Here is a 20,417-nt window from a genome sequence, read left to right on the forward strand (position 1 = left end):
CTGTGCAGGAGAAGCTTCGTCTGGCCGGCCAGGTGGCGGAGGGCAGCAACATGATAAAGACCATCGTGTTTGGTCGCTATGAGCTGGACACCTGGTACCACTCTCCATACCCAGAGGAATACGCCCGCCTGGGGAGACTCTACATGTGCGAGTTCTGCCTTAAGTATATGAAGAGCCAGACCATCCTCCGTAGGCACATGGTATGGCAGCCTTTTCTATTTATGGATGCATCTACTTGTGACTTGCCTTTGTAATTCTAACAAAAAATATGAACACAAATGCACATCTGTATCAAACATGCTCTTGAATAAGGGAAGCAACACAAAACACCACTAAATACTGCAAATTCTTCTAGGTGTGGTTAAGGAGTGGTACTTTTTACTACCTAAAATGTCTGTGATTGATATCCAAAAAGACTGAAAATGACTGCGGCACAAAATTACTCAGGGCTATCACTGTGTCTATATTGGGGTGAGTGTGAAGAGGACTTTTTACCAGACTGTGCTCTGTTAAGCTGAATTGTTTGGATGTCAAACAAATTTATGGCCACAACACTGTTGTCTGAGGTAGACTGTGGCAACTTTTGCAAGGAAATATTAAAAGAGAATTAGAATTTCTGACATCCATTAGGGCAGTCCACTGGGATTAAAACATTATTGTGGCGCTTGGCCCATAATAAGGACTACAAATCAGAATATTTCTGCCTCTGCCGCTATGATTTTGTCCATTTTTTAAAAATTTGTCTAGACTTGAAATGAGAATTGAACTTTGATAAGAGGTTTTCAGCCCATAATGGCCACTATGTGAAACTAAAAGTGAACTAAAGAAATTAACATCTTCTCCTTCTTCTTCTCTCTGTTGCATTAAGGCCAAGTGTGTGTGGAAGCACCCTCCAGGTGATGAGATCTACAGAAAGGGGAACATCTCTGTCTTCGAGGTGGACGGAAAGAAGAACAAGGTAAAAGCGCTGCTTGACTCATCCTGACCTTACCTCAGAAGGTCCATGAACCATTGGGCCTCATGCAAGAATTCATATTCTTATTTGAAACCTTTCTTACTTCGTTTTTGTCCCAGTGTTCCAAGTCAGATTCACCAAACTCTGCTTGTTTTAACTGTGAGCATTTATAGATTATAATGCATATGATGCTCTTCCCCACAGATTTACTGTCAGAACTTGTGTCTGCTGGCAAAACTCTTCCTGGACCACAAGACTCTGTATTATGATGTTGAACCTTTCCTCTTCTATGTCATGACTGAAGCTGACAACACAGGGTGTCATCTAGTTGGATACTTCTCCAAGGTAACTTGGGAGCCAGTTACAGCTGGATTACTTGTATACGTCCACTGTTTCCCAGATATGGGATATATGAGTGTTTGGATTACAATACATTTGTAATGTTAGTTAGAATTAAGCTCTATCCCTGTAGGGATCCTAATGTTGTCAGACACTTCAAATGATCATTTGAGCCTGTGAGGGGCAAAAACTGTTTTGTTGGACGATTGGGCACAGTTGCCTCAAAAGATTATGTAGCAGCCATTGCAGCCAGTCATTTAAATCCTAAAATATGTAAGAATAGGGCCCAGGTTTAAAATGACCAATGTTGTCCTTGCAAAAAGATTATACTATGATGTTTTTTGTAACTAATGTATGTGGCGTACATTGAATAGATAAAATCGTGGTTTGCATTTAAGATGTAAGGGGCTGGTAAATATTAGGCCCTTAGATTAAAACATTTTAATACTCATATCAACACAGAAAAACCTTTTCATTTATACGCATTTATTCACCTTCTGCAGGAGAAGAACTCTTTCCTGAACTACAACGTATCCTGCATCCTCACCATGCCACAGTACATGAGGCAGGGCTACGGCAAGATGCTCATAGACTTCAGTGAGTACACACACAGACCCAGTGTGTATTCCTTTTTGTGTGTCCTTTCACGTGTGTGTTTTAGTCTCATAAACTAACACTGACCGAGGGATTCTGCACAGCGCAATAACACTAGATTTAGGAGGCCGTCCGAAGCACTTGCTCTTCTGTGGGAAACCCTGCAAACTCTTACTGTTTTATTTGGGTTAATTTTTTATTATATTTCTATATCTGTTTCTATCTAGAAAAAGCTCTGTCTGATTTGTCCTTTAAGGTTACCTGTTGTCCAAGGTGGAGGAGAAGGTGGGTTCACCTGAGCGCCCCCTGTCTGACCTGGGCCTTATCAGCTACCGCAGTTACTGGAAGGAGGTGCTGCTACGTTACCTGAACAACTTTCAGGGCAAGGAGATCTCCATCAAAGGTCAGAATTGGACCACAGTCCCTAAAATGTTTGGAAGAGATTTGGGTAAGAGGAAGTGGGCAGTGGTGGATCTGGACCTCACGATCGTTGTTGACCAAGTAATTCATTAGAAAAAAACCTATCAAGTAAAGTGTGAGGAAGCAATCTGAAAGCCGCAGAGAGGCCGACAATTCTTGAAACTGTGTGTGTGGTGTGTGGTGTGTGTGTTTTTGCGTGTGTGTTAATATGTGCATGCATGCATTCATGTGTGTCCGCCAGTGAATGAATCAGAGAGCACAGAGGCCGCTCCAAGTCGGTGTTCAGGTGATGAATGAGGGTGGATGCTCACAAGTCTTGCACTCGAGCAAAACTGGGTCATCCCAAACATACTCAGAAGGCTGAGGGAACATCCTGCTTAGCACATCAGATTTGTCCCCGCTGGTTGTATCCATTCCAGAGGAAAGCCCTGCTGCTGTGATGAAAATAGGAACTGTACAGCCAGACACAGGGGTGCTTCGAGTGAAATGCTCACAATGACGTTGGTGGCGTCATAGCATAGCATTTGCCATCTTAGTTTCGAGTGTTAGCATGCTGACATTAGGTAGTTGGCACTAAACACAAGTACAGCTGAGGCTGATGGGAAGTATTTCTCTTGCGTTTCACCAACTGTCAATCAACGGAGTAATGTGGAACCGATGAAAGGAAGGTGTATTGCATCGGCCACTTTCTCACTTGTGTGCACTGGTGTCCTCGTGTTGGTGCTCGGTACAGACAAAATGGGGACTGGCTTGCCTTTAGTCAGTCTCCAGGTGTCGAGCTGTGTCTTGTTTTCTGGCTCACTGCCTCTTCACTGAGAATTCATGTTCTTCTCGAATATGGACTGGTGAGATTTTCAGCATGTAATGTCTTAGATGGTCATCCACCCATCATAATTTTAACAGCACTAATTATACACACCACTGTACGCACTTTAGAGTTTTAGGTCATTTCAGTTTGACTAAGACACAATATAGAATAATATATAGAATATAGAATATACAACAATATAGAATATTTACTGTTCATAGCTCTGATTTACCACAAAAATCTTTGCCACACTTAATGAAGAGGCAGCGGAAGCCTCATGTAATAAATAGATAAGTGTGTGTGTGTGTGTGTGTGTGCTAGACAAAACACTGAATAGTTCAGCTATAACACTCTGTTCCTTCTTGTCCAAGCCTCTCTTTGTCCTCCTTTTTCTTTTTTTCCAAAATGTACTCATTTTGAATTTAGAAAGATGTTTTCAACTCACACAGAGTAATAATACAACTCTTCTCAGCCGTCCCAGTCTTCCCTCTCACAGTACTGCCATGGTTTGACTGCCATTCTCTGCCATGGCTGCAGGGATTAGCATTGTACAAGTACAAAGCCTTTGTGTGTTTTAGTCTCATAAACTAACACTGGCCGAGGGATTCTGCATTTTCATTACTTCTAGCCACACTGTTTGGTGGTTTTCCAGTTGCATAGGAACAGCACAAGCCACAAAAAATGATGCAACTGTTTAGCAAAAACAAAACGAAATTCTCTCTGCGATTTCAGATTTTTTTTATACACTTTTATACGTCTTTTTTTTCCTCTAGATTAAACAAAGGTGATATTAAAGTGCTGTGGATTTCATTGACTTTAGACAGAACCGAACTACCGGTTTCCCCCTGTTTCCTCTCTTTATTCTACATTAAGCTAACCAGCTGTTGGCGGTAGCAATTGGGACATAGTTCTCCATCATAGTATTATACCATGAACTTTGACCCTCGTGCTCATCCATTGCAGTACTGTCTTGTCCTGTCTGTGGTGTGTCTTCCACAGGCTCTGCTCAGGCGTTAACATTAACCCATTAACACGGCTCTTGGGTGATCTAATAGCAAGTGAGCAGCTCTAAGTACATCACTTCACACCTAGCATTAGAATGCGTCTCCCCATGTGTGTAAGTTAGCTGACAATTACCTCAACATCAGCTTACGCCGAGGACGTCAGTTGAGTAGGCAGTCCTTCGTGTGGCGTAGGAGACGTGGACATAAACTGTGCTAAAAGGATGTAGTCATATGCGGCCCAGACCACCTCCAAATGTGATGAACAGATCTCAGTGCAACCTGTGCTCATAAATGTCCACTTTATATCCCCCAAGATGGCTGTCAATGCCAGGCAGATGCAATAGGGTCCTCTTAATCAGACAGTCCTGATCCGTTTTCCAACACTTATGTTCACAGAGATCAGTCAGGAGACGGCAGTGAACCCAGTGGATATTGTCAGCACCCTGCAATCCCTTCAGATGCTCAAATACTGGAAGGGAAAACACCTGGTTTTAAAGAGACAGGTAGGACACAAAAGAGAATTGAATATTGGCTGGTTGCTGATTACATCTAACAGTCTTATTATGCTCTTATGTGTCTGTACTATACTGAGGACAGGCATGTTTCTGCTGTATTGCGTAGCTCTACAGTAAATTAGCCAACTAAGGCGCTTTCTCTTTGTGTAGGACCTTATCGATGACTGGAAGGCCAAGGAGACCAAACGTGGTAATGGCAAGACCATTGACCCCACAGCCTTAAAATGGACACCGCCTAAAGGGACGTAGAGGAGCTTCCTTTCACACTCCAAACCCGAAACACACACATACACAGACAGATCCTCCTCCACACCCTGGCATGCTCAAAGACCCTGAGCCTAAACCCTCACACGCACACACACTCTTGTACAAAACGCTTTCAGCAGCTCCAGCACAGTCAGTCACTCACAGAGTTACTTTGGGTTCAGCAGTCACTGTCATGACGTGGGGAATTGACTTTAGTCCAACAACTTCAGCAATAGCTCACTGATATAATGCCTGCTGGTGAGTATATAACTTCAGTTAGAAGGAAATGAGGCGAACGTACATGAATTAGGGTCTAATTCAGGAGTAAATGATCAACCAGTGATCTATATAGTTTCTATTTTTGGTTTCAGCCTCAGTATGACTAAAATGCAACATAACAACAGCAGCCAGTGATATCAGTCTACGTAGGATCAATACTGCTATCTCCTCGACCTCATTTGTCATCTGAAAAGTGAAAGTAATTGTGCATCGTTCCCAGACACCTGATTAGTGCAGAGCACCAGGCACACCCACTAATCCAATCTGCGACAGCCGGTGTGCCGCTTTTCACTCTGTTGTCAAGACGGCCGACACAACGCAGGTCGGCAGCACGTTGACTCATGCAACGCATTTTAGGAGACACAGACCAGCCGGCTGTGATTAAACAGGACAAGGCCAGCGCTAGGGGTGGAGTCCTGTCTGCCATTCTCAAGTCACATACAGAGTTCCCACACTGACTGGAAAAGACTTCATGCAATTAATGAATTAATTTGATGCTGCCGTACATCACGCATCCCATCAACTCAACTTTTTCTAATTCTGTCTTGGAAAACGTGTAGATATCCGAAATGGTGTGAGGACGTGCGGTAAGATGGTCTCAGGTCAGATCTTTGAGGTCTTCTACAGATCCTGTCACTGTGTTAGAAAGAGGTGTCGGAGACGGCAGACAGATCAGGGTGAAGACACTGACGGTGGCTGTTTGAACCCAGAGCAAATGAGCAACTCAGCTTCTCACTCACGCAACAAACACACACATTGTGTCCAGTGTTCAAACCCATCACACCAGTCAGGCACTTCAGTCAGAAAGCTATAGCTGCCATTGGCCATGTTTGGGCCGTACCGTGTCACCAGGATGGGACCTACCTGGATGTGTTTTGTCACAACCCGTCTTCCCTTCTTGTTTTTTAACTGTTTGTCACACTGACGGCCGTGTTTGTTTTATGATGTCTGCACTTATATTGTGGACAGTATAGGTACATAGGGGAATCTCAGCTGTTAAGAGTTAACATGTTGCTGTTTTTTCTGTGTCATTTTTAGTGGTTTTGTTAAAGTTCTCAATGATATTTTATACTTTTTCTACCTCTAAGGTTTACCACTGTATAAAAGCTAGAACAGCCCATTTTAAGCTTCTTTTATTTACCTTTTGTATTCTGTGTGATAACATGTGAAACTACGTTTTTTTTCGTTTTGTTTTTAACTAGATTTTTTTTTTGTGTCAAAATAGGCTATTTATATTCTTAAAAATATATGTTAACTGCGTAGAACGTAAAAAAAAAAAAAACAACAAAGTCTGGTAGAGGAATGTCTACTCAGTAGGACTGGCTTCCTTGTGAATATAAATATTTATCACAAAATTTTATGTGGATTTGAACGTGTCTAGAGAATCCAGGGTATTGCCCCACCAACAAAGATAATGACAGAAGTCATTCACATTTCAGAGATCAAAAGTGACACCATTGAATCAAAGCATGTCACTTTTGCACATTGTCACTACTTGTTACCACCATGATTGCTGCTGCAAGGAGCTGGGGAAAATAAAAGGCACAAGCTTTTTGTGTAACACCTGTAAGCATGGTTGGCGGCATTTCATATTATTTGTTGTTTACAGCCCATTGTGTTTGATTTATTACTGATTTTATTTTATTGACAATCTTCATATTTATTGACTTGGATCAACATGCTAGGATTGTAACCAGCTTTTAAGATTCGTCTGTAATAGTTCAGCATTTTGGGAAATCCTATATATTCGCCTGAAGATTTGATATCACCCTCGCAAAGAGAGGAAACAGGGAAGCTGCTTGCTTCGGCTCCAGCACATAACACACACACAGCACAAGTTGTTTGTGCACTCGCTTCAAGTCTTTATGCCAAGCTAAGCTACCTGGCTTTGAATATGTCGGCCTTCTCATCTGACTCTCGGGAAGGAAGCAAGTTAAGTGTATTTCTCAAGAATGTCGAGCTATTCCTTAAAACGTTGTGAATAAGCTTAGACAGCAGTTGGCTATGAAATTGGAGGTGTGTGGCCAACAGTGTCAGATTGAATCAACAATTTTTTTCAGCCTAGAGTTACATTTGCTTTCTTTCTTTCATAGTATGAGAAATGTTGCCTTTTCAGTTGCGTAAGTTTGAAGATGTTTTTCTTTCTGGCTTGTTTTTCTTGTTTTGTAAAGTGATGTCTTCTTTCTACCATCTGTGGATTTATTTATGTGTCTAACACGTTAGTATTCTCTCTAATCCCGGGGTTGCTTTCCTGACTCGATTTGGCCCTAACACGAGGCGGCTGGAGAGTAACATCTCTGACCGGCAGACTTAAGATCAATACAAACAGGCCATAGTTTTCAAAGGACTACATTCATCCTTTTAGCACTTGTTCTCAATAAACCTCCCTGAAATGTGCCACTAGCCGAAACTACTCATGACTGTTGTGAGTGCAGACAGCGTGTTATTGTTGTTGGGTTTTTTTTGCCTATTCTTAAGTGCATTTACAGGAAAGTGCACTTATTTTTGAAGGACTTTCAAAGAAAAATTCCATCCTAAAACACAACTCTAGGTGATTATGTTCCATACGTGACTGGGCCAGTTGATAATGACTTCATAGGTATGATGGAGTGGAGACGGAGGTCTTGGTCCCTCAGAATGAAAGAAGGTGGGCGTCTTTTTAGGACTGCCATTTTGTACTGCTAATTAACATATGATTGGGAAAAAAAGGATATTTTCTATTCTCACCGTTGCAGGAAAGGGACCTGAATGTAACCACAATTAACCCTTTTTCTAAAAAAAAAAAAAAAAAAAGACGCCTGGAATGTGTTTAACATCGCAAATCAATCATATTTAATCATGTTAGTGATCAAGTATCTGAAAGTGATTCGGAAAACCTGTTTGTCTTGATCCATTTTTATTTCTCGTTGGTTCTCCATCCTGTTGTCTTTCAATTTTCCTCTTTGCCATTGGCAGCTATAGATGGGCAGCTTCAGAGCACCTTTACTGGTTATTAATACACCTCAAGTGTCACAGTTACTTAGAGACACCAGAGGCATTTTATCACCTTCTGTAGGCCACCAGTGAGCTGTTGTAGTACTGCAGCACTTCAACGCGCCCTGCTTCCCATCTACACTACGCACTCAAAGCAGAGACACACAAAAGTAGCGTGGCATCGATATGTAGCTCAGTTGTGCTTTTGTACTTGCTTCTCCCCTTTGCTTCCTCTTCAATAAATGCAAATGGTGAAACACATGGTGAGCGTTCTCTGATCCGCTGTTTGTGTGTCAGCCGTGTCCCCTGGTCGCTCAACGCAGCGAGGAGGGGAGTGTCATTCTTCATCTTGCATCCTCTCCCAGAGATCTGCTCGGCCCGACAAGCTTCCACTCGTGTCTCTATCAGTTTCAGTGGTGAGATATAACGGAATGTCATGATGTGCATCTACAGCAGAGGCGTTCATCAGCGGTCCCTAAAGTGGACTTAAATGTGGAAAGCAGGCCAAGTGTCAGCACGCATAGAGTGCTTATTAGAGTTACCTCAAGAGGGATGTGTTGTCTTATTCTCAGGGTGGCACATTTCTAATTCTAAGTGATCTGATTTGGTCCCAAACAGGAGCTCCACAGGTCCCCTGAGTCATTTAGGAGTGAATTATGACATAAGCTAAACTGAAGAACACATTCATTTTGGTGAGTTCCGAGGACAACGGAGGACTGAACACACAGAGGTAATAAATGAAAATGATTCTACAAACGGCCCCTGTGATCACCCCACCAAGTGTACAGGTCAGTTTACTCTTAATTGGTAATACTATTCAGCCTGCTAAAAACAGCTCTCCAATGTCTTCAGTGGCCCTGGAGGAGTTTTATTAAGGCTGACAACATAACCTTGATGATGTTATGGTGGCGTTCTGATATCTCTGATGATGTCATGGTGACGCCATCAGAGTTGTCTCAGCATGTACCTGGAGATGTATCAAAAACAACAGACCTTGAGTCTGACGCGGGTGTTGCTGCAGGTGTTTATGAAGCATGAAGGCTTTGCTGTTGCATCATGGGGAATGTAGGAAATTGTCAGGATATCTTTGCCTCTGCTGCTTCAGTTGACTGTCTGCTGTTTGCTGTACTAAATCACTTTAAGGGACATGATGCAAGAAGTAGAAGTAAAGAGAAATATTTAATCACTCAGGTAAAAAGCATGTGCAGATAACTAGTAGTAAATACTATTCAGATTTACTCACGAACTTTTAACCAGTAACTAACCAGTTCAACAGCATCAGTCTTCACAGTGGGACCACGGAATAAACAGACACTTCATTAATGTTATCAGCTTTAATGGATTTCACAGAAATAAAGAAACATGTACATAGCTTTAAATGTAACCATTCAAAAGTGATGGATAGGCAGTGATGTCAGTGATATGCAGCAGCTTAAATCAATTTCAGTTAATTGCAAGAGGTGTGTAGAACATCCGTCCTGGTCAGATTGTGTGACTGTGTCCTGTTGATCAACAACATGGGACAGAATAAGACAAAGTCGACTCTGAGCTTTGATTATCGTTGTTAAGGTATTTTTTCTTTCATTCTTCTTTAGTAAGAGTGAGTTTTCCACTCCTCTTCCAAATCTGAAAAATGGAGAGAAGAATATTAGAGACAAACTACCTATTCTCAAGCAGGAAGACTAAAAAAGATGATGGCGTGAAAGACGCGGTTTTCAGGAGGTATTACCTTCACCTAAACTCCTTTTGCCCATGAGTCCGACAAACATCTCCCCTTTATTTCCTGATGGAGATACAGAAGGAGAGAAAAGGGGGAAAAAAAGATTTTAATGACAGACAAACCTAATGATCTTAAAACTGGAGGTAATCGAATGAGAGAGAACCAAGTAAGACACAACACGTGTTTTTCTTATGGTCTAAATATACTTACTTTTCCTGCCCAATCTCACAGGCTGAGATGTACCTGAAATAAAGGAAGGATAAATATGTTAGTGATGGTAAAAGAAGTGCATTAGAGACACCGCGAGTTCCAGTTGAGACATCATACAGATTTTTACTGAAGATGAAAACAATATGACAAAGTACAATACAGCTTATTGATTTGTTTATTTACCTGAGCTTCTTCCCATCAGGCCATGGAACTGCTGTGCTTTGGACCGCTTAATGAGGTCTGCCAGCCGGATGGATATTCCTTTCTCTAGCGGGTAGCCCTGCACACACACAACAAAAGGCGGTCGAGTCATCACAGCACGGGAATGTTTGAAGGTACTCCTGACTGTAAATCACCCAGAACCCTGCAGAGAGCTGGTGCTGACAAAACTGAGCGGGAAGAAATTAATTCATTTAGATGTATTTAAACTAAAGGGAAAAGTAGAGTACTGCAGAGTGTACAAGGACACAATTTTCACTGGCAATGAGGAAGACATCTCTCTCCGTGTCACTTTGAAATCCTATTTCTTTTCCCCTTTACGCTTTCAGTTTAATTCATTCACTAAAATCCCTTTAAACTATTTCTTCAGCTGTCAAAGAGAGAAGAGAGGAGGTGATAAAAAATGGATCTTGTGCTAGAACTGAGCATCAATCAATTATCAGGAATTAGGCAGCATGAGGTCTAAAGCAATGACTGTGTGTGTGTGTCTGCCCCACTACACCTTCACTGTATGCACTCTGAATGTAAGTGAGTGGATGCTTCCCACACACTCAAATAGTAATCAAATATTTTAAAAGGAAGTTTTCTCAGCGCTTCTTAAAAACATTTTTTATCTCCATTTTCTTCTTTGGGGGTTTTCCACATGTCAGCTCTGTGGCTCTCCCACTTCACTCACTGCCTGTGTGTCTGACAGTGTCGCTCTCCGCGGTGCTGAAATGTGAGCGCGTCCAACAAACACAGATAAATAAAGTCAAGCAAAGAAAGGAGGTTCCTTTGTGTTTTTGTGGAGATTTCACCTAAATGTAGCATCCTTCTTGTGCATGTCTCTGGCTCCTTCTCAGAGTGCAGGGAGGAGGGAAGTCAGAGGGAAATAGATGATCAGATTAAGCCCTAAATTGGTGCGACATGATAGTTGAATTGATTGATTGACAGTTAGAGTTAAATGAACTCACTATAAACCTCCACATTAGAGAGAACATGACGCATTCCATGTGTATTCTTTTCTCTTCTCCCAGGATCTCTTTCTTAAAACAGTGCATGCAAGTATGTTTTATAATATATATGTATAGTATCATTTTTTTTCTTTTTACCTGCCAGTTATCCACCGTCCAGATCTCCCCGTCTTCGTTTTCGCTCAGGGGGGTTCCCAGCGCGCCGAAAACCTGCACGAACACGACCACCAGCAGCACAGCTACAAACTTCAGAGCCTCCATCGTCACCTAAGGGTGCCAAAATAAAAGTGGCCGCGGATGGTCAAGAAAAACGCCCCCGCTTTGGGATCATACAGCAGCCAAATAACTTCTAACTACCACAAATGTGCGCTTTGTCCTGCACTTTGTTGGTCCTGAGTGAAGGTCTCCGTTTGCTCTTATAAAGCCCCCCCATCACCCCCCCATGCTCGCTCCTCCCCGCTTCCTTCAACCTCATATTAAAGTGAGTTTATCCTGCAGGCCAGCTTTTTTTTCTCCCCCCTTTGTCTGAATCAGACGTGACGTGCGGATAAACTAAAGCCAACTGACCACTTCCCAAACTGTGAAGGATGGAAGTGTTGATTCGTTTGTTTCTCTTACTCACCTGTGGTTTCTCCTCTGCCCAACATGATTGATTGACGAGCCAATTATTCAGCTGAATGGGGGATAATAAATGAACAGAGTGGGTCATGAAACCTGATGTATGCCACCCCAGTGTGTGTTTGAGTTATCGGGGTAATGAACCACACACAAGGCAGAAAAAAAAAAAAAAGGCTAAAAACTGCAAGTTCAGGTGCATCTCAACCCAATCACCAAATTATACTGACACGGTTATATTTTCAATTTCAGGCCTGCCCTCCAAGCTGGACCACATCACGATTGTCTCATCTTTATGGCTCGTGTCACCTTCTCCAGGTGCAATTAGATTTTCAGCTGTGATGTATTCACGCTTTGCTTGTGCAACTCTGCAGGTGGGTGATAAATTTATACTTTGAATAATCACTGCAGCTACAGCCTCTGACAAGAATTCATCTGCCCCTCCCCCCGTGACCACTTGGAAAATAACCACATTACATTTGGCCTTTTTTTTTTTTTCTTTTTTAGATTCTCCAGACAGTGTTTCTGGGTTGTCAACACTGTAAGCACTGTGACTTTCTTTTGTTTGTGCATTCTTGTGTCCTCCGTGACTCACTGGACACAGGCTAACCACACAGCCTCCCAGCCTGGGGGTCGGGACGCCCATCTGAGTTGCTGGGTGAATCTTCGGGGTCACAGGATGATATAAGTGGTAAGGGAAAAAAATCTGTTTTTTTCTGACATTTCTGTAATTTGGATTCTTTTTTTCTTTGCCATACTATTCAGGCCTCGGAAACACAAAAAACACTCTTTAGTTTAACTGCTGAAATGTCATGTTCACACTGGACATTGTAGGACATTGTAGACACTGCTTCGTCTTAAGGGGCACCAGACCACAAAACATTGGGAACTGCCGGTCTGACAAGCAGTCTAATCCCCAAACAGAACAACAGCATATCAGATGAAGGCTGCAAAAAGCTGCACTTGAATGGTGAATAGCTTTGGTGCAGAACATCCTGCTTTCAAAATGCAACAGTTTTAGCTGTGCTGGCAGCATATGGCTGTAGGGTCTTCTCATCTAGCGTCATCAACAGGTCAACATTTTAGTTTGTCCAACATGTGGGAATTCTTGAAACCTTAATTTTGAATTCCTGAATCGTTGGGTCTCTCTTAATTAAAGAGTTTGGTCTAGACCTGCTCTTTATGGACAGCGTCTTGAGATAATGCTGTTATGAATTGGTGCTATATAAATAAAGATTGATTGATTGATTGATTGATTGATTGATTGACTTTGGTTTATGACCAAATACCTGCAAAACTAATACCATCCCCATCAGCTCTAGAGTCCATGAAGCCTTGAGTTTAACATTTTCAAAATCGTCATCTATCTCAATTTTGATGCCAGAAGTGATGCATGCATAGACTGTACAAAAGAAGTGGGCACCATGATGTCACCCACTGGTTTGTGGACTGTCGACTGAAGCCTCAAGTTTGGTATTTTGGGCATTACCATCTTGGTTTGAGAACCAGAAGTGATGTTCACTCCGTGAAGTCCTCCACTTTTGATTGGTTAGGGTTTGGCATTACATACCTCTGATTGGTTGGTCACAAAGTAGTCCCGCCCTCTAAAACATCCCCTGCTTCATTGTCTATTTTACTCTAAATGGGATCATAGTTTACAAAATCAACATTACATTGTGTTATAGAAGGCTTGAAACTAATGAATGAGACCATAAATTCTTCAGGGAAATGTTTACTGTGGTAAGAAATCAAGTGAGAAATAGAGGTTATTTTCTTATAGACTTCCATTCCATTCTGGCTTCTTTTTTTAGTTGCCCGCTGCTGTCCATTAGAGAGAATACAAGTTTAAGGTGCTTCTGCAATGCTTAAGCTTTTCAGACTCAGAAGCTGTATTCACTTCTCTTATACAGCCTATGGACGCATGCCTCTGATTGGTTAGGTTTAGGCATGACCTGCCTCTGATTGGTTAGTCACAAGGTAGTCCCACCCTAAATAATGCCCTGCTTTATTGTCTAGTTTACTCTGAATGAAACCACAATTTACAAAATGAACATCATGCTGTACTGACCACTTCTTGAAACTCGCAATTGGGACCATAAACTCATTAGGAACATGTTTGCTGAGGCAATAAATCAAGTGAAAAGTAGAGTCGTTTTGTCATAGACTTCCATGCAATTGGACTTCTTTTTGGAGCAGGTGGAGTTGTGTCCTGTTGGCTGTTAGAAAGAGTGCAGATTTACGGCACTTCCACATTGACTTTACTTGTCAGAGCTTCTCCACTTCTTCTTTTCTTTTTTCTTTTTACAGTCTATGGTTCAGTGCTATAATTAGCAAATGTTAGCGTGCTAACATGCTAGGTGAATATTACCCTCCAAGCACTAATATGTTAAAATTGTCATTTTGAGCACATTAGCATGTTGATGTTAGCATCTAGCTTAAATCACAGTGTGCCTAAGTACAGAATATGCCATATACAACGCAATGAGTGTTTAGTGTTTCAGTAGCGCCATCCCATTATGTCATTATCCCATGTGGGCTGGTGAATTACTTTTCTGCACTTTTTTGGCTTTGAAATATACGATGCAAAAGTACTGGTAGCATGGCCGTAGTCTTTTTAAACTGTTTTTACTTTTGCACTTACATCTTTCCAAGAATCAATCCATTTTGCTGGTACTACAAACACACTCCTTCCCTTCACGAGGGCTTATCTGTCTACATAAACAGCTCTCCAGTGATCAGCCACGCTATCCCTTAACCTTTACGGTCACATGGGAGTTTTCTGGACTTCTCCAAAAGACGTAATTCCTCCTGGTGCAATATAGGAGTCAGGGCTGAAGAAGGATGGAGGAAATTAGACCTGGGCTCCATAGAGATCTATATACATACAGTAGAGTTAGAGTATAATTCCCAGAAGTAGATCAAACACGCACACAAAAACGCACAAAGACATACACACACCACGTCTTTATTAACACCTCAGCACACAACCTCAAAAACATACATACACAAGTGTCCAATCCAATCAGAATTTCCCCCCAATCAACTGCTCCACTAGTGAATGGACGACCCACTGTTCGCCATTCATGTCATCAAACACCCTCTTACTCATCTTATTTAAATCTTCTTTATGATATGTTGTTCGATGAAGGCAAGAAACTGGTAACCAAGGGTCTCACTGGGGGGAAGGAAATGTGTCACACTTCCATGTTATGAAAGCGATGTGATGTGTGTGCTTCAAGCATGCAGGTATGTTTGTCAAAGAACTTGTGAGATGTTCCTAAATGGCAAATACATTATCTCTAAATATAGTTGATGCGAAATTACACTGTCTGTCAAATGAGAGATCTAGAGATTCATAAATATGTTTTAACTGTGGCGTCCCTTCCCAAATTATAGCTGACCACTGATTAGTCTTTTACAATCCACGTCTTTAATCTAATGACAGTAGCTGGGGTTTCATTTTGACCGTAGCTCCTGTCAAATTACTAGCTGCAATCAGTCTCTTTTGACAATCAGGAACTATTGAGAATCAAAGAGGGAACATTATTCTGCAGTACTTCCATGCTGCCAGCGTAACAATTAATTATAAACATTAAGCATTTATAGGTGCATTTTGTACATTGGAACGTTGTACACATCAGCTATTTTGCTGCTGCTTATTTTAGCAGGAAACATCCAGTTGTGATGTCAGATCCTAGTACCTGGTTTAATTGCCAACTTGTGAGAAAAATATTTGACCCTTGTTTGGCTCGCTAATTTTTCAACACTCCTCACCAGCCCCACATTTGCATCATCTTTCTGCCGCTTCATGCTGAGCGGGAGGTGTGCAGCCTCTGCGCTGGAAGCGGCTGCGCATGGTTTGACATGAGCCGGCATTGTCTTGGATTAATGAACAGGTGTCCTGACAAATAGAGCTACTGCTCACGGCAACATGATGCGTGCATGTGTGCACATGTGCCGCATGTTCTCGAGGGGGAAAAAAATATTTCAGATGAATGTTAAACTGCCTGGGATTTTTCATGGTGGAGAGAGCAGTCTTCTATAGAAGCATTCAGTTATAATTAGATTGCAATGATTTCTCTCAAATTTGCAAGAAAGTTGAATGTTTGCATGCATGAACGCAATATGTTTTTTGTGACCCTTTTGCAAGAGCTCTGACAAATGTATAGAGTAAGGTAGTACATTGACTGTTTCGCCACTGTTGGTCTTTCAGTGCTGTATATACAGGTGGATGGAATGCAGCAGCTTATCCAAACAGGGCGCCAACATACAGAGTTATCACAATGCTCCCCATCATGATGTCTCTCTGGGGCAGACAGAGAATCTCCTCTTGTGCTACTTTTGTCTTTGTAATAGCCATAAACAGATCAATGCATCCTCAGCATTAAGGAGCTGTAGGGCAGGGTGCACAGCCACGTTTAGTTTATGATGGTCTTCCTCTGGTGAGCACTGATTGACTTCCTACCTCACAGAATATTTTCTTTGTTTGCCCCCCCCCCTCCCCCCGGTGTTTTGGACAACACGGTGAGCAGAAACGCCACTGTGGGCGCTCGTAGCTTGTGTGCCATCTGTGGAGGGGACACAAGTATGTCTGCTTTTCATACATGTCTGACTTGAGTAGCAAACTAAACAATATTTTTTGCAGGAGTCTGCCAGATGGAGGCTTAGTTCATCAGACCAGTCTGATAGGATGAGCTACTGTTGGGACATCTTGGGTGTGATTAACACTGAAATTATTCTAACTTACTTGTGTTACAGAGGTTTTATGAGGTAAGTGAGATACTGATGATCCTGATGTGGCAACCTGATTAATGATCTTCTCATTAAATTATTGTGTATACCAACCCTGTCACCAGCCTTTGCAGCCAAACAAACCAACCTAACCCACCTGGGATGTGACAGTGTCTCCTGAATATAATGTAAGGCCTCCATCCCCACCCTTCACTGTCTGTCTGCTTTTGTGACAAATAGGTGGAAAGAGTACGCAAATTAAAAATCACAATTACAAACAGCAGTGATGCTGTTTCCAACAAATACTGTGGATTTGTGGGTTTGTGAGCCAGCTGTGGAGCTCTGCACCGCCACGCCTGCTGTCTGAACAGCCCAACTGGTTAACATGGACACCGATAGGAAGCAGCGCTTAAAAGTGCTTCCATGTCCCCAGTGTAAAATGTCATCCCATTATCACTGTTGTAATAATGAAGGTTGAATGCTAAATTGGACTGGATCTGTGGATGGGAATGATTGATTTAAACTGGGATACAGTGAGTAAAACAAATGTGGGCCTGGGCTGTAAAGTGGGTGTTCTTATTTCCCACCTCCCTACATCTGGCTCTATAGCTCGAACCACACCTATTTTCTAACTAGGCCTTCTGACAGATGGTATCAATCTTTTTATCTAACTTGCAACAAAAAAGAACTTAATTACATTTTCCAAAATTTTCTTTACCAGTTTTCATGCTTATAAATGCTGATATTCGTTAAGGCATGGTTTTCAAACGATTAGCGTTGGGTATTATAACAGATACTGTCACATTTCAGCTTGAGTTGAACATGCACGCAATGAGAGAAATGTGAGGGCCGGCAGTATCTAATATCTGCATTCCGACAATGCTTAAAGGTCATCTAATGTGCAGTGCTGGTCTATGCCCCCTGCCTTCAGCACTAAAAACCTAATTAAAAGTGTGTCCAACAGCCCCAATAAAGTGCATGTGACGTTTTTTTTGTCCTCTGTCCTCAGTACCGGCGACCACCCGCCTTGATGTGATGCTGTACTGCTGCATGGTTCACAGGACAAAATTACCGAGTCATTACCTCGTTATGTTTAAGCATTCTACCATGATAACTAAGTGACTCACATAATTGTTGAAGTAAATGCTCATATTGAAAATGACCACAAAGACTATAGAACATGGTTTGAGGATCTATGTTGGGCTTCGGTGATTCTAATAATAATATCTGTCTGTACAAGTATTACATAATGTTCCTCTGAATCGGGATATGTCCATCTGAAGTTACTGGAAGTCCATTAATAGCGTGAGGGAAATGCTCAGCGCTCCTGCCTCCTTCGCTGTGGTCAGTTTGTGAAAAGCAAGGCCCGATCACACTTGAAATTCATTAAAGTGAGAGATACCAGAGCCAAAAACCTTATTCAAAATTATTATTACACTTGCAGGCAGCCACCAGCTGGAGGTGGCCACAAGCTCCTTTGAACAACGTTCTATGGAGGATTCTGCTGGTCAGAAAAAGATGCAGAGAGGTAAGATTGCACCACTTTTAACACATGCTACATGTCTACAGCTACTCTAACGGCTCTTAGCTAAATGCTAATATTAACGTTTTGCAGGTATTTGGTCTTAAACTAAAACTAAAAACTATTAGACACATTTTGTCCAGATGATGGTACTAAATGAAAAGTTACCAGATCTCTGAGGTTACGATAGTTCATCCGATAGTTCATTGCATTCCATTCAATAGTTGTCACTCAAAAGCACAAATGTGAACCTTTTGGTTTTGCTCGAGTAGACGTTTCAACCCCCTGGACCATGAATTTCTGTAAAAAAAAATAGTGTTGCCAATCCATGTAGTCGATTTTGAGATATTTCACTGGATTAAAAAAAAAAAAAGCTGCTTGTGGCGCCAAATGAAAAGTCATGCCATGACAACGTCACCCACGTCATGAGAATCCATCTTCTGGGGACAATGAATGTCTGTGCAAAATTTCATAGCAATCCACACAACAGCTGTGAAGATCTTTCGGTCTGCACCAGTGACAGACAAAGCAATTCATTAACATTTGCGTAGTCTATAAAGGAAGATTTATGATCACCGCCATCTGAGGTAGAGACACCACAGGTCTGAGTTTGGAGCTTTAGATTAGATCCACTTATCAATGGCAGGAGACACGCAGATAAAAGGCCAGTTTCAGTCCTGTAAATCTCCATAAGCAGCTCCCTCAGCTGTCTCAGGCACCATATCAATGCCACCTGGTGGTCAATATCTACTGTGGAGACTGTCTTCTACTATTTTCAACTCCAGTCTGTCTCAGCAGCTGGTTGCCAATAAAGGTCTCAGAGGAGAACTTTAAGAACAGATCAAGCCACTAATGATAGCTGCATTCATTTGAGTTCTGCATCCACAGTCAGCTTAAACACAGCACACAGCAGTGAAGATTACATGGATATAAAAATTCAGCACCTCGTAATCTCATAAACTCGACGTGTGCTGTTTCCTACAGTTTCCCTGAAAGCCCAAGTTGGAGTAGTTTGAGCTCTGGGAGAGATTTGATGATTTAATCTATGGGGGAATGACGATTGGTTTCTATATGACAAATAAATGGAAGAGTTTTCTACAATAAATAGGTATTGTTATTTTCACTTATTTGACTTTTAAGGATCCAACAGAGACTTTGAAGAAATTTGTCACAGAACACAAGGTGATTGGACTTTTACTTTCTCTTTTCTTAGCTCCCGGTCTTTCCTTTAGTTTCTTATTGCTTTTGCTTTTTACAGTGACTCTTGTGAGCAAAGCTGAAGCCAAGCTTAGATCCAGTTTACCACCAAGGGAGCAGTTTCTGCTAAACAAAATAGGACACATCACTCCGATTGTCACCGCTTTCTCCAGGGATAAGCAAAGACAACACACCTGGTAGAAAGTTCAAACATAGATTTTTTTCGAATCCATTTAAAGCTAATTCCTTATTACTTTTTCCACCCATGTCCTCACGACTCTGTTGCTTGAAAGGAGCAGAAGAGCCAGTAAGATCCACAATTTAAATCACCATGATAATGACAACAGTAAATCACAATAATGATACCCGGCAGAAGAAGACGAAGAAGAAAAAGAGTGTAATCGTTGGACATTTAAATGAGCTGTGGCTGGTAAAAGTTGAAGTGAGCACCCAGGTCCAGAACTGGGGGAGGCAGGAGGCAGGTTCTTGTCATGTTGCCAAGCATTTTACTGCAAAGCCAATCAGCTTTTCTTTGTCTGATCAGACTCATCTCACCTCTCCCTCCGTCTCATCTGACCTGATTCAGCGTTCTCTCCGGCTGTCAGTCTCCTTGTTTATTTGAACACCACATACAGCTGCTGCAAATCCAAATGAGCATTAATCATACGACTGGTGGTCTGCTGTGGAGAGGAGCTCAGACCTCCACACTGCCATTTATACACTGTTGTCCATAAAGTTGGAATAAAATGTTTTTTACCTCTTCTCATGAAATGATTGTGACAATGTGATTTATTCTTGATAAATAAAGTGTATATCTTCTCAACTTTATTGATCAAACTCTTCCAAACATATCACAGTGAAAGTTAAACCACAATGAACCTTTGCAAACTGTGTATTCAGGCTTTAACAAAATTGGGGGTATTGAACAATTATTCCAACTTTATGGGCAACAGTGTATTTAGAATTGACTTCTTATTTGAACCCAAACAACGATCTTTTCCTAAACCTGACCAAACTGCAACTGAAAACTGTTAATAAGCTTAACTGTTAATAAGCTTAGTTAAGAAAGCTAAAATATATAAGTTAACTAATTTTATAAATTGCATTAGCAGTTGAA

General features: G+C 41.6%; 2 protein-coding genes across 5 annotated transcripts in view; one reads left to right on the forward strand and one right to left on the reverse strand.

The window, feature by feature from the left end:
• Positions 1–8,394, forward strand: part of LOC139217245 (histone acetyltransferase KAT7-like) — a 22,070-nt gene extending 13,676 nt beyond the window's left edge. For all 4 annotated transcript variants that reach the window (XM_070848562.1, XM_070848561.1, XM_070848563.1 and 1 more), the window contains 7 exons: positions 9–200; positions 869–958; positions 1,160–1,300; positions 1,798–1,891; positions 2,145–2,291; positions 4,517–4,623; positions 4,786–8,394. In XM_070848562.1, coding sequence (XP_070704663.1) covers positions 9–200; positions 869–958; positions 1,160–1,300; positions 1,798–1,891; positions 2,145–2,291; positions 4,517–4,623; positions 4,786–4,884 — 870 coding nt within the window. In that variant the 3' untranslated portion in view covers positions 4,885–8,394. The remainder of the gene's footprint in view (positions 1–8; positions 201–868; positions 959–1,159; positions 1,301–1,797; positions 1,892–2,144; positions 2,292–4,516; positions 4,624–4,785) is intronic.
• Positions 8,395–9,724: 1,330 nt separating this feature from the next.
• On the reverse strand, positions 9,725–11,496 carry LOC139216316 (protachykinin-like). Its single transcript, XM_070847409.1, has 5 exons — positions 11,374–11,496; positions 10,247–10,343; positions 10,064–10,096; positions 9,863–9,916; positions 9,725–9,759 (listed from the first exon to the last, which is right to left on the reverse strand). The coding sequence occupies exons 1-5, from the start codon at positions 11,494–11,496 to the stop codon at positions 9,725–9,727; spliced, it is 342 nt and encodes a 113-aa protein (XP_070703510.1).
• Between the last annotated feature and the right edge of the window lie 8,921 nt (positions 11,497–20,417).

The sequence above is a fragment of the Pempheris klunzingeri genome, chromosome 17 (genome assembly GCF_042242105.1).
Source record: "Pempheris klunzingeri isolate RE-2024b chromosome 17, fPemKlu1.hap1, whole genome shotgun sequence".
Classification (NCBI taxonomy): domain Eukaryota; kingdom Metazoa; phylum Chordata; class Actinopteri; order Acropomatiformes; family Pempheridae; genus Pempheris; species Pempheris klunzingeri.

Excerpts from the sequence above, each read along its gene's own strand:
- LOC139216316 (XM_070847409.1), bottom strand. The coding sequence starts at position 11,496 with ATGGAGGCTCTGAAGTTTGTAGCTGTGCTGCTGGTGGTCGTGTTCGTG. Across the intron at positions 9,917-10,063 it reads TGTGAGATTGGGCAGGAAAA|GAAATAAAGGGGAGATGTTT; the intron begins GTAAGTATATTT and ends TATCTCCATCAG. Across the intron at positions 9,760-9,862 it reads CAAAAGGAGTTTAGGTGAAG|ATTTGGAAGAGGAGTGGAAA; the intron begins GTAATACCTCCT and ends TCCATTTTTCAG.